Here is a 16,946-nt window from a genome sequence, read left to right on the forward strand (position 1 = left end):
TAGAACCCTTAGCTCCCCCCGGAGGCCTGACTGTGAAATGTATTGGTGTCTGTGATACCTGATCAGATGAACTCCTTCAGTGCCATCGGACGTACCATAGCTCCCCTTAGTGGCGGAGCCACAGTACTGCAACGACCAGGACTCTGGGGCGCTGCACTAGCGCCGATCCTGGGAATTGCTGCGGGGTGTCAGCTGTCATATACAGCTGACACCCGCACCCGATCGCCGCGGCACTCAGCGCGAGACCGCGGTGATCGGTGCACCGTACTAGTACTGCGGCTGGCACAAATGCACTGCCGGCAGCGCAGTACTAGTACGGAGCATGGCGCGAAGGGGTTAACTCTTAGCTTTGCAGACCTCATCGCTGTCCACATTGGGGTTCACTATTTAAATTCTCTATCGGTATGTCTTTGGAGTGGGTTGTATCTTTGGAGTGGGTTGTAATATTAACATGATTACCAAGAATTCGGAAAATAAAGTCTGCTTTTGTTCTAATAAACAGCACCTATTCTGTCCAATTGTTGTGTCTGGTGTTGCAGGTCAATCCTATTCACACTAGAAATGAAACTATACCCCCAACTTTTCTCCTTAGGGGATAATTCATAGCACACAGACAGCACGTTGACCCATGTTATTCAATAAGAATGTTCAGATAAATGATTTTTCCCTCAGTCCGACTGTCCGCGAGACAAAAATTACAGTATGCACCACTTTCTTGTGTATATGAGAAAAAAATCGGATCCAACGAAGCACATCCGAGTGGTATCTGATTTTTAACCCCTTTACCCCCAAGGGTGGTTTGCACGTTAATGATCTGGCCAATTTTTACAATTTTGACCACTGTCCCTTCATGAGGATGTAACTCTGGAACACTTCCATGGATCCCGGTGATTCTGACATTGTTTTCTCATGACATATTGTACTTCATAGAATACAACACTTTCACCGGCGCTCAGCCCTGAAACCCACCACACAAGTGGGACCGTCTGCTAAAATCCCCAAGCTGCTGGTATCATCAGAAATGTGCCCCTTTCTGTAACAAATCACCACATAAATACAATACTAATTGATACCGCGCTAAGGTGATACAGACCATACACTAAATACACTGTAACTTAATAGACAACATGCACTTAAGAACACCATTAGTTGTGTGCTAATGTGCTAGCTGTCCAACTTTCCGATACACTCCAGATACCGCCGACACTGCTGTCACTCGCAAAAACAACTGTGCCATGCGCTATCAGGATCTAAAAATGAATGCTGTGTATAGCTCTTACCATATGTTGTCTTGTACAAATTCCTGGTAAATGCTCCGCAAATGCTAGTAGCTGGTGCAGGGGTCGGCTAGCGCTAGCCAGTAGCGGGTGGGTGAGCAAGTGTACACTGATCGACCGCGACCAGTGTGTGGTGCAGAAACTCAGTGCAGCGCCAGGAAACGTCCCGGCCGGAGACGTCCCTGGTTGCACTACAAAAAAAAATGGCCGCCGCTGCCAAGCAGCGTGTGACGTCACGGGCACGGAGTCTCGCTGAGACCAAAAAGCTAACCGACGCGTTTCGAAGGATAAGCGTCCTTCTTCCTCCTTATCCTTCGAAACGCGTCGGTTAGCTTTTTGGTCTCAGCGAGACTCCGTGCCCGTGATGTCACACGCTGCTTGGCAGCGGCGGCCATTTTTTTGTAGTGCAACCAGGGACGTCTCCGGCCGGGACGTTTCCTGGCGCTGCACTGAGTTTCTGCACCACACACTGGTCGCGGTCGATCAGTGTACACTTGCTCACCCACCCGCTACTGGCTAGCGCTAGCCGACCCCTGCACCAGCTACTAGCATTTGCGGAGCATTTACCAGGAATTTGTACAAGACAACATATGGTAAGAGCTATACACAGCTGTTGTGAAATTGGATTCTGGGCTCCCCCGGTGGCCACTGGTGGAATTGAACTTGTGTGCATCATCCTCTCTGTTCACCTGTTCCCATCAGGATGTGGGAGTCTCTATATAACCTTGCTCCTCTGTCAGTTTCATGCCGGTCAACAATGTAATCAGAAGCCTTTCTTTGCATGTTCCTGCTACTAGACAACTCCCAGCTAAGTTGGACTTTCGTCCTTGTTTGTTTTTGCATTTTGTTCCAGTTCACAGCTGCTGTTTCGTTACTGTGTCTGGAAAGCTCTTGTGATCTGAAATTGCCACTCTGGTGTTATGAGTTAATACTAGAGTTTTAAAGTAATTTCTGGATGGTGTTTTGATAGGGTTTTCAGCTGACCATGAAAGTGCCCTTTCTGTCTTCCTGCTATCTAGTAAGCGGACCTCGATTTTGCTAAACCTATTTTCATACTACGTTTGTCATTTCATCTAAAATCACCGCCAATATATGTGGGGGCCTCTGTCTGCCTTTTGGGGAAATCTCTCTAGAGGTGAGCCAGGACTGTATTTTCCTCTGCTAGGATTAGTTAGTCCTCCGGCTGGCGCTGGGCGTCTAGGGATAAAACGTAGGCACGCTACCCGGCCACTGTTAATTGTGCGGCAGGTTTAGTTCATGGTCAGTTTAGATTCCATCTTCCAAGAGCTAGTTCTTATATATGCTGGGCTATGTTCTCTCGCCATTGAGAATCATGACAGTTTGACCGGCCCAAAAGGGTTAAATTATTGGCTGAGAAAGGAGAGAAAAAAGAAGTCTGCTGAAAATTTTTTTTTTTTTTTTTTTTTTTTCTCTAGTTCTGAGTGTGCTCATAATTGAATCACTTGCTAGTCTGCCTATACTGCAGCCTTCCTCTCTTTCTCTCCTTCTAATCCTTGAATGGCTCTGTGTTCACCTGTTTGAAATGGATCTTCAGAGTGTAGCTACAGGTTTGAATAATCTCGCCACGAAGGTACAAAATTTGCAAGATTTTGTTGTTCATGCACCTATGTCTGAACCTAGAATTCCTTTGCCTGAATTTTTTTCAGGGAATAGATCTTGCTTTCAAAATTTTAAAAATAATTGCAAATTGTTTTTGTCCCTGAAGTCTCGCTCTGCCGGAGATCCTGCACAGCAGGTCAGGATTGTAATTTCCTTGCTCCGGGGCGACCCTCAAGATTGGGCTTTTGCATTGACACCAGGGGATCCTGCGTTGCTCAATGTGGATGCGTTTTTTCTGGCCTTGGGGTTGCTTTATGAGGAACCTCATTTAGAGCTTCAGGCGGAAAAAGCTTTGATGTCCCTATCTCAGGGGCAAGATGAAGCTGAAATATACTGCCAAAAATTCCGTAAATGGTCTGTGCTTACTCAGTGGAATGAGTGCGCCCTGGCGGCGATTTTCAGAGAAGGTCTCTCTGATGCCATTAAGGATGTTATGGTGGGGTTCCCTGTGCCTGCGGGTCTGAATGAGTCCATGACAATGGCTATTCAGATCGATAGGCGTCTGCGGGAACGCAAACCTGTGCACCATTTGGCGGTGTCTACTGAGAAGACGCCAGAAAATATGCAATGTGATAGAATTCTGTCCAGAAGCGAGCGGCAGAATTTTAGACGAAAAAATGGGTTGTGCTTCTATTGTGGTGATTCAACTCATGTTATATCAGCATGCTCTAAGCGTACTAAGAAGCTTGACAAGTCTGTTTCAATTAGCACTTTACAGTCTAAGTTTATTCTATCTGTGACCCTGATTTGTTCTTTATCATCTATTACCGCGGACGCCTATGTCGACTCTGGCGCCGCTTTGAGTCTTATGGATTGGTCCTTTGCCAAACGCTGTGGGTATGATTTGGAGCCTTTGGAAGCTCCTATACCTCTGAAGGGGATTGACTCCACCCCATTGGCTAGTAATAAACCACAATACTGGACACAAGTAACTATGCGTATTAATCCGGATCACCAGGAGATTATTCGCTTTCTGGTGCTGTATAATCTACATGATGTTTTGGTGCTAGGATTGCCATGGCTGCAATCTCATAACCCAGTCCTCGACTGGAAAGCTATGTCTGTGTTAAGCTGGGGATGTAAAGGGACTCATGGGGACGTACCTTTGGTTTCCATTTCATCATCTATTCCCTCTGAGATTCCTGAATTCTTGTCTGACTATCGTGACGTTTTTGAAGAACCCAAGCTTGGTTCACTACCTCCGCACCGGGAGTGCGATTGTGCCATAGATTTGATCCCGGGTAGTAAATACCCTAAGGGTCGTTTATTTAATCTGTCTGTGCCTGAACACGCTGCTATGCGAGAATATATAAAGGAGTCCTTGGAAAAGGGACATATTCGTCCTTCGTCATCTCCCTTAGGAGCCGGTTTTTTCTTTGTGTCTAAGAAAGATGGCTCTTTGAGGCCGTGTATTGATTATCGGCTTTTGAATAAAATCACGGTTAAATATCAATATCCGTTGACCGTTACCACTGCTGACTGATTTGTTTGCTCGTATAAATGGGGCCAAGTGGTTCTCTAAGATTGATCTCCGTGGGGCGTATAATTTGGTGCGAATCAAGCAGGGGGATGAGTGGAAAACCGCATTTAATACGCCCGAGGGCCACTTTGAGTATTTGGTGATGCCTTTTGGTCTTTCAAATGCCCCTTCAGTCTTCCAGTCCTTAATGCATGACATTTTCCGCGATTATTTGGATAAATTTATGATTGTGTATCTGGATGATATTCTGATTTTTTCGGATGACTGGGACTCTCATGTCCAGCAGGTCAGGAGGGTTTTTCAGGTTTTGCGGTCTAATTCCTTGTGTGTGAAGGGTTCTAAGTGCGTTTTTGGGGTTCAAAAGATTTCCTTCTTGGGATACATTTTTTCCCCCTCTTCCATCGAGATGGATCCTGTCAAGGTTCAGGCTATTTGTGATTGGACGCAACCCTCTTCTCTTAAGAGTCTTCAGAAATTTTTGGGCTTTGCTAACTTTTATCGTCGATTTATTGCTGGTTTTTCTGATGTTGTTAAACCATTGAGTGATTTGACTAAGAAGGGTGCTGATGTTGCTGATTGGTCCCCTGATGCTGTGGAGGCCTTTCGGGAGCTTAAGCGCCGCTTTTCTTCCGCCCCTGTGTTGCGTCAGCCTGATGTTGCTCTTCCTTTTCAGGTTGAGGTCGACGCTTCTGAAATCGGAGCTGGGGCGGTGTTGTCGCAGAGAAGTTCCGACTGCCCCGTGATGAGACCTTGTGCTTTTTTTTCCTGTAAATTTTCGCCCGCCGAGCGGAATTATGATATTGGGAATCGGGAGCTTTTGGCCATGAAGTGGGCTTTTGAGGAGTGGCGTCACTGGCTTGAGGGGGCCAGACATCAGGTGGTGGTATTGACTGACCACAAAAATTTAATTTACCTTGAGTCTGCCAGGCGCCTGAATCCTAGACAGGCGCGCTGGTCGTTGTTTTTCTCTCGGTTTAATTTTGTGGTGTCATACCTACCGGGTTCTAAGAATGTTAAGGCGGATGCCCTTTCTAGGAGTTTTGAGCCTGACTCCCCTGGTAATTCTGAGCCCACAGGTATCCTTAAGGATGGAGTGATATTGTCTGCCGTTTCTCCAGACCTGCGGCGGGCCTTGCAGGAGTTTCAGGCGGATAGACCGGATCGTTGCCCACCTGGTAGACTGTTTGTTCCTGATGATTGGACCAGTAGAGTCATCTCTGAGGTTCATTCTTCTGCGTTGGCAGGTCATCCTGGAATCTTTGGTACCAGGGATTTGGTGGCAAGGTCCTTCTGGTGGCCTTCCCTGTCACGAGATGTGCGAGGCTTTGTGCAGTCTTGTGACGTTTGTGCTCGGGCCAAGCCTTGTTGTTCTCGGGCTAGTGGATTGTTGTTGCCCTTGCCTATTCCGAAGAGGCCTTGGACGCACATCTCGATGGATTTTATTTCGGATCTGCCTGTTTCTCAGAAGATGTCTGTCATCTGGGTGGTGTGTGACCGTTTCTCTAAGATGGTCCATTTGGTTCCCTTGCCTAAGTTGCCTTCTTCTTCCGAGTTGGTTCCTCTGTTTTTTCAAAATGTTGTTCGTTTGCATGGTATTCCGGAGAATGTCGTTTCTGACAGAGGGACCCAGTTCGTGTCTAGATTTTGGCGGGCATTCTGTGCTAGGATGGGCATAGATTTGTCTTTTTCGTCTGCTTTCCATCCTCAGACTAATGGCCAGACCGAGCGGACTAATCAGACCTTGGAGACATATTTGAGGTGTTTTGTGTCTGCGGATCAGGATGATTGGGTTGCTTTTTTGCCATTGGCGGAGTTCGCCCTCAATAATCGGGCCAGCTCTGCCACCTTGGTGTCCCCGTTTTTCTGTAATTCGGGGTTTCATCCTCGATTTTCCTCCGGTCAGGTGGAATCTTCGGATTGTCCTGGAGTGGATGCTGTGGTGGAGAGGTTGCATCAGATTTGGGGGCAGGTAGTGGACAATTTGAAGTTGTCCCAGGAGAAGACTCAGCTTTTTGCCAACCGCCGTCGTCGTTTTGGTCCTCGGCTTTGTGTTGGGGACTTGGTGTGGTTGTCTTCTCGTTTTGTCCCTATGAGGGTTTCTTCTCCTAAGTTTAAGCCTCGGTTCATCGGCCCGTACAAGATATTGGAGATTCTTAACCCTGTGTCCTTCCGTTTGGACCTCCCTGCATCTTTTTCTATTCATAATGTTTTTCATCGGTCATTATTGCGCAGGTATGAGGTACCGGTTGTGCCTTCCGTTGAGCCTCCTGCTCCGGTGTTGGTTGAGGGTGAGTTGGAGTACGTTGTGGAAAAGATCTTAGACTCCCGTGTTTCTAGACGGAAACTCCAGTATCTGGTCAAATGGAAGGGATACGGTCAGGAGGATAATTCTTGGGTGACTGCCTCTGATGTTCATGCCTCCGATCTTGTCCGTGCCTTTCATAGGGCTCATCCTGATCGCCCTGGTGGTTCTGGTGAGGGTTCGGTGCCCCCTCCTTGAGGGGGGGGTACTGTTGTGAAATTGGATTCTGGGCTCCCCCGGTGGCCACTGGTGGAATTGAACTTGTGTGCATCATCCTCTCTGTTCACCTGTTCCCATCAGGATGTGGGAGTCTCTATATAACCTTGCTCCTCTGTCAGTTTCATGCCGGTCAACAATGTAATCAGAAGCCTTTCTTTGCATGTTCCTGCTACTAGACAACTCCCAGCTAAGTTGGACTTTCGTCCTTGTTTGTTTTTGCATTTTGTTCCAGTTCACAGCTGCTGTTTCGTTACTGTGTCTGGAAAGCTCTTGTGATCTGAAATTGCCACTCTGGTGTTATGAGTTAATACTAGAGTTTTAAAGTAATTTCTGGATGGTGTTTTGATAGGGTTTTCAGCTGACCATGAAAGTGCCCTTTCTGTCTTCCTGCTATCTAGTAAGCGGACCTCGATTTTGCTAAACCTATTTTCATACTACGTTTGTCATTTCATCTAAAATCACCGCCAATATATGTGGGGGCCTCTGTCTGCCTTTTGGGGAAATCTCTCTAGAGGTGAGCCAGGACTGTATTTTCCTCTGCTAGGATTAGTTAGTCCTCCGGCTGGCGCTGGGCGTCTAGGGATAAAACGTAGGCACGCTACCCGGCCACTGTTAATTGTGCGGCAGGTTTAGTTCATGGTCAGTTTAGATTCCATCTTCCAAGAGCTAGTTCTTATATATGCTGGGCTATGTTCTCTCGCCATTGAGAATCATGACACACAGCATTCATTTTTAGATCCTGATAGCGCATGGCACAGTTGTTTTTGCGAGTGACCGCAGTGTCGGCGGTATCTGGAGTGTATCGGGAAGTTGGACAGCTAGCACATTAGCACACAACTAATGGTGTTCTTAAGTGCGTGTTGTCTATTAAGTTACAGTGTATTTAGTGTATGGTCTGTATCACCTTAGCGCGGTATCAATTAGTATTATATTGTACTTCATGTTAGTGGTAAAATTTCTTTAACATTACTTGGGTTTATTTGTGAAAAAAATGGAAATTTGGCGAAAATTTTGAAAATTTTGCAATTTTCCAACTTTGAATTTTCATGCCCTTAAATCACAGAGATATGTCACACAAAGTACTTTAATAACTAACATTTCCCACATGTCTACTTTACATCAGCACAATTTTGGAACCAACATTTTTTCTTGTTAGGGAGTTATAAGGGTTAAAAGTTGACCAGCAATTTCTCATTTTTACAACACCATTTTTTTTTAGGGACCACGTCACATTTGAAGTCACTTTGAGGGGTCTGTATGATAGAAAATACCCAAGTGTGACACCATTCAAAAACTGCACCCCTCAATGTTGTGCTCAAAACCACATTCAAGAAGTTTATTAACCCTTCAGGTGTTTCACAGGAATTTTTGGAATGTTTAAAAAAAAATGAATATTTAACTTTTTTTCACAAAAAAATTACTTCAGATCCAACTTGTTTTATTTTCCCAAGGGTAACAGGAGAAATTGGACCCTTAAAGTTGTTGTCCAATTTGTCCTGAGTACGCCAATACCCCATATGTGGGAGAAACTACTGTTTGGGAGCATGGCAGAGCTCGGAAGGGAAGAAGAGGTGTTTTGGAATGCAGACTTTGATGGAATGGTCTGCTTGCATCACGTTGCACTTGCAGAGCCCTTGATGTACCTAAACAGTAGAAACCCCCACAAGTGACCCCATATTGGAATCTAGACCCCCACCAAGGAACTTATCTAGATGTGTTGTGAGAACTTTGAACCCCCAAGTGTTTCACTAAAGTTTATAACGCAGAGCCGTGAAAATAAATTTTTTTTCCAGAAAAATGATTTTTTAGCCCTCAGTTTTGTATTGTATTTTCCCAAGGGTAACAGGAGAAATTGGACCCCAAAGGTTGTTGTCCAATTTGTCCTGAGTACGCTGATACCCCATATGTGGGGGTAAACCACTGTTTGGGCACACAACAGAGCTCGGAAGGGAAGGAGCACTGTTTTACTTTTTCAATGCAGAATTCTATGGATTGAGATCGGACGTCATGTTGCGTTTGCAGAGCCCCTGGTGTGCCTAAACAGTGGAAACCTCCCAATTCTAACTCCAACCCTAACCCCAACACACCCCTAACCCTAATCCCAACCCTTACCACACCCCTAACCCCAACACATCCCTAACCCTAATCCCAACCCTAACCACACACCTAACTCCAACACACCCCTAACCCTAATCCCAACCCACCCCTAGCTCCAACACACCCTTAACCCTAATCCCAACCCTAACCATACCCCTAACCCTGACACACCCCTAACCCAACTGTAAATGTAATCCAAACCCTAACCCCAACTCTAGCCCCAACCCTAACTTTAGCCCCAACCCTAACCCTAACTTTAGCCCCAACCCTAACTTTAGCCCCAACCCTAACCCTAATGGGAAAATGGAAATAAATGCATTTTTTTTATTTCATTTTTTTTCCTAAGGCCGTAATAAAGGGGTGTTTGATTTACTATTTATAGTGGGTTTTTATAGCGGGTTTTAATGTTTGGCAGCTTAACCAGCAACCACATGACGGATCATCAACCAAGGTATCATTTTAATCAGTATAACGGCACCGACCTGACACTGTGTGTAGATTACTGTGCACAATCCTGCTGACAGGTTCCCTTTAATTCGATATCAAAAAATGTTTAAATGTCAAATTCTTTACATATTTATGAACTAATTTAACAAATTGCTGTTGTCTCATTTGTCTTATCACAAAGAAATGCATGATGGTTGTTCTTTCTGAAATGGAAAAAAAAGGAACGTTAAGTGAAGATGATCTGAAAACACTACATGCATATTTGAAAGCCATTAATCGAACAGACCTTTGTGGAAAAATAAACAAGTTTGAAAATGAACAATGCAAGTACAATTTATGGATATATATTTAAAGTGTAACGGTCTTTAATTTTTATTTCATAAATCAATGTTAGTCTTTAAATCTGTTTCTTTTAAATTACATGTTACATACTGTATTTTAATGTCTTTATAGATTAGACTAATGGACTCCACTGTTCTGAATGAAACTGCTTTATTTTGTATACTTTTTGTTTCTTAGCTTTGATAAAACTAATGATTAAGTCATGCGCAGAGTACATGTGTCTTTGTAGTTCATTTCTACTGTGGAGATGCACTAAAAATGCAATGCAGCACAACCGTTCAGGTAAAATTAAATAGCTTTTATTGGAAAAAGTTAAAACATGGTTAAAAAAGAAGACACCTCATGGGCTGACGCATTTCTGGCGTTCTGGGACACCCTTATATCACATTGGGGTAATCACAAGATACATAAAGATATATTAAACCAATCACTATTGTGTGTATTAGTCATTATAATAACCATCAGGTGTGTTTGCCTCAAAAGAAAATGTGGTTTGCAATGCAGTCAACCCTGTTAATGCTGTATGTGTGTTCATACAGGTAATAGCAAATAGCAGCATTTCCAATATGTAAAAAACAAAAAACACCTAAAGTGCAGAAAGACAATGCAAAATTTTAGTTAAAAACAGAAAGTGGTGCCTGCATACTGAATTCTGACAGTATTCAGAGGAACAATCTACAGCTGAAGTAATTCCATCTAAGCCCATCTCTTTTTTAAAACAAATGATGCATTTTACCATTTGTGGAGCAGAATGCTATACTCACACTGTCCAAACCTCAATACCCTGAAGATAATACGGAAAAGATAAGGGGCTCTGACATTTCAGTTAATCCATCAAATCCCACCTATTATGCACTTCAAGTTCCATCATTGGAGTCTCGTCCAACAGGATTTGAGGAGACTATATGAAAGAGCTAATTCATCGATACACAGTGGCAAATTAAATGATGAACAATTTGAGGCCATCAGGAACTTAAAGTCAAATCATAACATCACTATAAGTCAGGCTGATTAGGGTGTTTGTGTAGTTGTAGTTGACACTGCTTTTTACAGAAAATTAGTATGGGCTATTCTCAGAGATCCCGCCACATACAAATCACAAATGTATAGGACTGATCCTCACCCATGCCAGTGGCATTCCACTTCCACACTACGACCATGATGGGTGAGGATCAGTCCTATACATTTGTGTGTGACTAGATGTCTGTTGGGACATATGGTGCTTGTTATTATACGGCCTATATACTTTGTGAATCTGATACCTTGGGTCGGATGTTTTGCTAGTGTGGATTTGTGGAGGTGTTACCTGTATCCTTCGCTTTTGGAGTTACTTCTAAATGACTATGTGTTTTTTACAACTTTGTATATGGTGACTTTAATACTTTGATTCTATTTTGTTATTGAATAAATGTTACAATTTATTATCAAAAAGACAGTATTCTTTTTACTCCATTTTTCTAATTATATATAACATTCACATTTTACGGTAATTGAGCAATCAGATATCAATAGGTCTTTTGTCAAATTCTTCATTGACTGATCTCAGCTGTGTTACAACCTCCATCATGGAGTTTATATGCTCCTGCATGCCTTGCACTTACTCTCATCTTGTAAAGTTTTCTTAGCAGATATAGTTTGTGATTTAAGCTGGATTTTCATGCAGCTTTCTCAATGCTTCAAACATTCCCTTTGCTGTATTCTCATTCCTTAGGTGGATTAACTGATCATCCATTAATAAGCTGATGGTAGCTCTTGCTGGTCTGTTTTTCTTATCCCATGTCTGACTACTATCATTGGGTCTGTCTGTAGTGATTACCTCCCATAAATCATCTTTAGACAATAACATCTCCACTTTGAACTTCCATAACTGATAGTTCTCATTGTTCAGCTAAGCTACTGTGAGTCTCAGCTCTGAACTGCTGCTCATATTTAACTTATTTGTCCTAGTTGTTTGGAGAGAATTGCTCTGAAGTATTCTTTTGCATTCACCAAGTCCTTTTTGTCTTCTATGCTGGGCCCATAACCTGTTGCATAGTTTGGTCTCAGAAGAAACTTGTGAGAGTAAATTTTATGGGGTAATTCAACTTTTATCTACACAGAACATGAGGTACATGCATCAGCTTCTTAATACAGCATAACAGGAAGTCTAAAAGACCTTTAACCAGAGGGAAAGTGAAACCAAAGTACAAGTATATGCATTACATTCAACTAAGCATATAATCGTAACAACATCGCCATCTAGTGTCATACAAGTGTAAACTCCTCCTGCACACACATAAGTCTGTATCGGTTGTGTGTCTGCCAACAGTAAAATCATTACTGCCGGTCAGACAGCCGCGGTTCCCATGCTGTCAAATGACAGCGTGAGCCGGCAGCTGTGATCGGCAGCATAAAGTTTACATCCGGTCACTGGCATGGGCTGATGGGACTACTGCTCCCATCAGCCTATGCCTGATACTACTAATAACAGCAAGAGAATGAGCGTCTGATGGCAGTATTCATCAGCTGGCAACTGCACTCTAAATAAATAATAAATAAAAATAACTGCGTGGGTTCCCCTGTATTTTTGATAACTAGCCAGGCAAAACTGACAGTTGGGGAATGCAATCCTCAGCTGTCGGCTTTAGCAAGGTTGGTTATCAAGAATAGAGGGGTCCGCATGCTTTTTTTTTTTTTAACTATTTAAATAATAAAAAAAACTGCACAGCACATTTTTAAGAACCGACCTTGCTAAAGCATGTCTGCCTGGGGCTTGTATTCTCAGGCTGGAAAGGGGCCATGGATAAATCCTCCCCCAGCCTAAAAACCGCAGCCCACAGCTGCCCAGAAAAGGTACGTCTATTAGATTAGCCAATTCTGGTGGCAAGTGGGGATCATATTTGTGAGGTTGATGTCAACTTTGTATTGTCTGGTGACATCAAGCCCACAGCTTAGGAATGAAGAGGATTTTATAAGACACCTATCCATTACTAGTCCTATAGTTATATTGTAAATAAACACACAGCAAGAATATAGTCTTTTATTTGAAATAAAAAAACACACTTTTCCTTTTTTTATTTAAAAATAACAAACACAGTTATACTCAACTAACGCCATTCCATTGAAACCAATGTCTCCTTTAACCCCTTTACCCTCAAGGGTGGTTTGCACGTTAATGACCAGGCCAATTTTTACAATTCTGACCACTGTCCTTTATGAGGTTATAACTCCGGAACGCTTCAACGGATCCCGGTGATTCTGACACTGTTTTCTCATGACATATTGTACTTCATGATAGTGGTAACATTTCTTTGATATTACCTGCATTTATTTGTGAAAAAAACGGAAATTTGGCGAAAATTTTGAAAATGTCTCAATTTTCCAACTTTGAATTTTTATGTAATTAAATCACAGAGATATGTCACACAAAATACTTAATAAGAAACATTTCCCACATGTCTACTTTACATCAGCACAATTTTGGAACAAAAATTTTTTTTGTTAGGGAGTTATAAGGGTTAAAAATTGACCAGCAATTTCTCATTTTTACAACACCATTTTTTTTTAGGAACCACACCTCATTTGAAGTCATTTTGAGGGATCTATATGATAGAAAATGACCAAGTGTGACACCATTCTAAAAACTGCACCCCTCAAGGTGCTCAAAACCACATTCAAGAAGTTTATTAACCCTTCAGGTGTTTCACAGGAATTTTTGGAATGTTTAAATAAAAATGAACATTTAACTTTTTTTCACAAAAAATTTACTTCAGCTCCAATTTGTTTTATTTTACCAAGGGTAACAGGAGAAAATGAACCCCAAAAGTTGTTGTACAATTTGTCCTGAGTACGCCGATACCCCATATATGGGGGTAAACCACTGTTTGAGCGCATGTCAGAGCTCGGAAGGGAAGGAGCGCCATTTGACTTTTCAATGCAAAATTGACAGGAATTGAGATGGACGCCATGTTGCGTTTGGAGAGCCACTGATGTACCTAAACATTGAAACCCCCACAAGTGACACCATTTTGGAAAGTACACTCCCTAAGGAACTTATCTAGATGTGTGGTGAGCACTTTGACCCACCAAGTGCTTCATAGAAGTTCATAATGCAGAGCCGTAAAAATAAAAAATCATATTTTTTCACAAAAATGATCTTTTTGCCCCCAATTTTTTACTTTCCCAAGGGTAAGAGAAGAAATTGGACCCCATAATTTGTTGTACAATTTGTCCTGAGTACGCTGATACCCCATATGTGGGGGTAAACCACTGGGCGCATGGGAGAGCTCGGAAGGGAAGGAGCGCCATTTGACTTTTCAATGCAAAATTGACAGGAATTGAGATGAGATGCCATGTTGCGTTTGGAGAGCCCCTGATGTGCCTAAACATTGAAACCCCCCACAAATGACACCATTTTGGAAAGTAGACCCCCTAAGGAACTCATCTAGATGTGTTGTGAGAGCTTTGAACCCCCAAGTGTTTCACTACAGTTTATAACGCAGAAATGTGAAAATAATAAAAAAAAAATTCCACAAAAATTATTTTTTAGCCCCCAGTTTTGTATTTTCCCAAGGGTAACAGGAGAAATTGGACCCCAAAACTTGTTGTCCAATTTGTCCTGAGTACGCTGATACCCCATATGTTGGGGTAAACCCCTGTTTGGGTGCACGGGAGAGCTCGGAAGGGAAGGAGCACTGTTTTACTTTTTCAACGCAGAATTGGCTGGAATTGAGATCGGACACCATGTCGCATTTGGAGAGCCCCTGATGTGCCTAAACAGTGGAAACCCCCCAATTATAACTGAAACCCTAATCCAAACACATACCTAACCCTAATCCCAACGGTAACCCTAACCACACCCCTAACCCTGACACACCCCTAACCCTAATCCCAACCCTATTCCCAACTGTAAATGTAATCCAAACTCTAACTTTAGCCCCAACCTTAACTGTAGCCTTAACTCTAGCCCCAACCCTAATCCTAACCCTAACCCTTGCCCTAACCCTAACCCTAATGGGAAAATGGAAATAAATACATTTTTTTAATTTTTGCAAACTAAGGGGGTGATGAAGGGGGGTTTGATTTACTTTTATAGCGGGTTTTTTAGCGGATTTTTATGATTGGCAGCCGTCACACACTGAAAGACACTTTTTATTGCAAAAAATATTTTTTGCGTTACCACATTTTGAGAGCTATAATTTTTCCATATTTTGGTCCACAGAGTCATATGAGGTCTTGTTTTTTGCAGGACGAGTTGACGTTTTTATTAGTGACATTTTCAGGCACGTGACATTTTTTGATCGCTTTTCATTCTGATTTTTGTGAGGCAGGATGACCAAAAACCAGCTATTCATGAATTTCTTTTGGGGGAGGCGTTTATACCGTTCCGCGTTTGGTAAAATGGATAAAGCAGTTTTATTCCTCGCGTCAGTACGATTACAGCGATACCTCATTTATATCATTTTTTTATGTTTTGCCGCTTTTATACGATAAAAACTATTTTATAGAAAAAATAATTATTTTTGCATCGCTTTATTCTGAGGACTATAACTTTTTTATTTTTTCTTTGATGATGCTGTATGGCAGCTCATTTTTTGCGGGACAAGATGCCGTTTTCAGCGGTACCATGGTTATTTATATCAGTCTTTTTGATATCGTGTTATTGCACTTTTTGTTTGGCGGTATGATAATAAAGCGTTGCTTTTTGCCTCTTTTTTTTTTTACGGTGTTCACTGAAGGGGTTAACTAGTGGGACAGTTTATAGGTTGGGTCGTTACGGACGCGGCGATACTAAATATGTTTACTTTTATTGTTTTTTTTATTATTTAGATAAAGAAATGTATTTATAGGGACAATATATTTTTTTTTTGGGGGAGGGAGGATTTTTTTAAATTTTTTTTACACATGTGAATATTTTTTTTTTACACTATAACATTGCCCCAGGGGGGGGGCATCATGTTATTGTGTAAGATTGCCGATCTGACACTTTGTCTCAGGGAAGCACGCAGGGAGTCCCCTCCCTGCGCGATGCTTCCCTATGCCGCCGGAACACTGCGATCATGTTTGATCGCAGTGTGCCAGGGGTTAATGTGCCGGGAGCGGTCCGTGACCACTCCTGACACATAGTGCTGGATGTCAGCTGTGATAGTCAGCTGACACCCGGCCCCGCTCCCCCCATGAGCGCGGTTGATCGGTGACGACGTACTATCCCGTCGGTGGTCATACGGGCCCACCCCACCTCGACGGGATAGTACGTCTAATGTCAGAAAGGGGTTAATAACACAAAAATAAAAAAAAACAATATTCCTCACCTCTCCATTGTTTAGGCCCATCCATGTCTGAGGATTATTAGTTTTCAACCTGAACAAGATAAGACCATCCAGGCTGAGAACCTCTGATGAATGAGTGGCTGTGATTGCAGCATCAGTGAGCAGTGGTGCCATCATTGAGGGTACCGCAGGTCACTGAGGCTGTGTTTCCAGCCTTTCCAATGAACTGCAGTGACCTCCCTCCGGTGAAATCACCACTAGCACAGTGAGAAAAAGTCTCCCAGTGAAGTCCTAGTCCTTGATGGTATGAGGAATTTTATATTTTTTCTGATAAAAATCCCTATTTTTCACACATAATTTGTTACAGAAGATATATGGATGACGTGCTACTGGTATGGAGAAGTGACTCAATACATTTTCTTCAAATCACTAGATATTTGAATACCAACCAATGCAATTTCCGCTTTACATGCAGTACCCCTTCAATTCAAGCTCCCTTTTTAGTCAATGGAAATAATACCACATGCAGAGTTGACACTTCCATATGCTCTCAAGTGACGAGAGTTTTTTGTCTGAGGGTTCCATTATCAACCAAATATTATTGGATAGAGGCTACAAAAGCAAAAAATGACAAATATGCTTGTAGACAGGTTGCTAGCCTATCACGTTCCAGTTTACTTCAAGGGAAACAAGCAGGTAATGATTCTTTTGAAACTACGCCGGTTACATTTTCAACATCTTACAGCCCCCAATATAAGGATATCAAAAACATTATCCTTAAATATTTCCCTATTGTAAACAAAGACAATACTTTACGAACCATCATTAAAAGGGGATGTGTGGCCAAAAGGGGTTGTACAATAGGCAATATGTTGTCTGCCAGCCTATCACACAACCCTCAAGCTGCCTCCTCT

General features: G+C 42.6%; 1 protein-coding gene across 1 annotated transcript in view; it reads left to right on the forward strand.

Annotated features, from left to right (window-relative positions):
• The window catches only part of LOC143784164 (caspase-8-like), a 138,906-nt gene that overhangs the window by 34,247 nt on the left and 87,713 nt on the right, over positions 1–16,946 (forward strand). Inside the window, exon 4 of the mRNA XM_077272048.1 lies at positions 9,624–9,765. Coding sequence (XP_077128163.1) covers positions 9,624–9,765 — 142 coding nt within the window. The remainder of the gene's footprint in view (positions 1–9,623; positions 9,766–16,946) is intronic.

This window comes from Ranitomeya variabilis, chromosome 7 (genome assembly GCF_051348905.1).
Source record: "Ranitomeya variabilis isolate aRanVar5 chromosome 7, aRanVar5.hap1, whole genome shotgun sequence".
NCBI lineage: Eukaryota > Metazoa > Chordata > Amphibia > Anura > Dendrobatidae > Ranitomeya > Ranitomeya variabilis.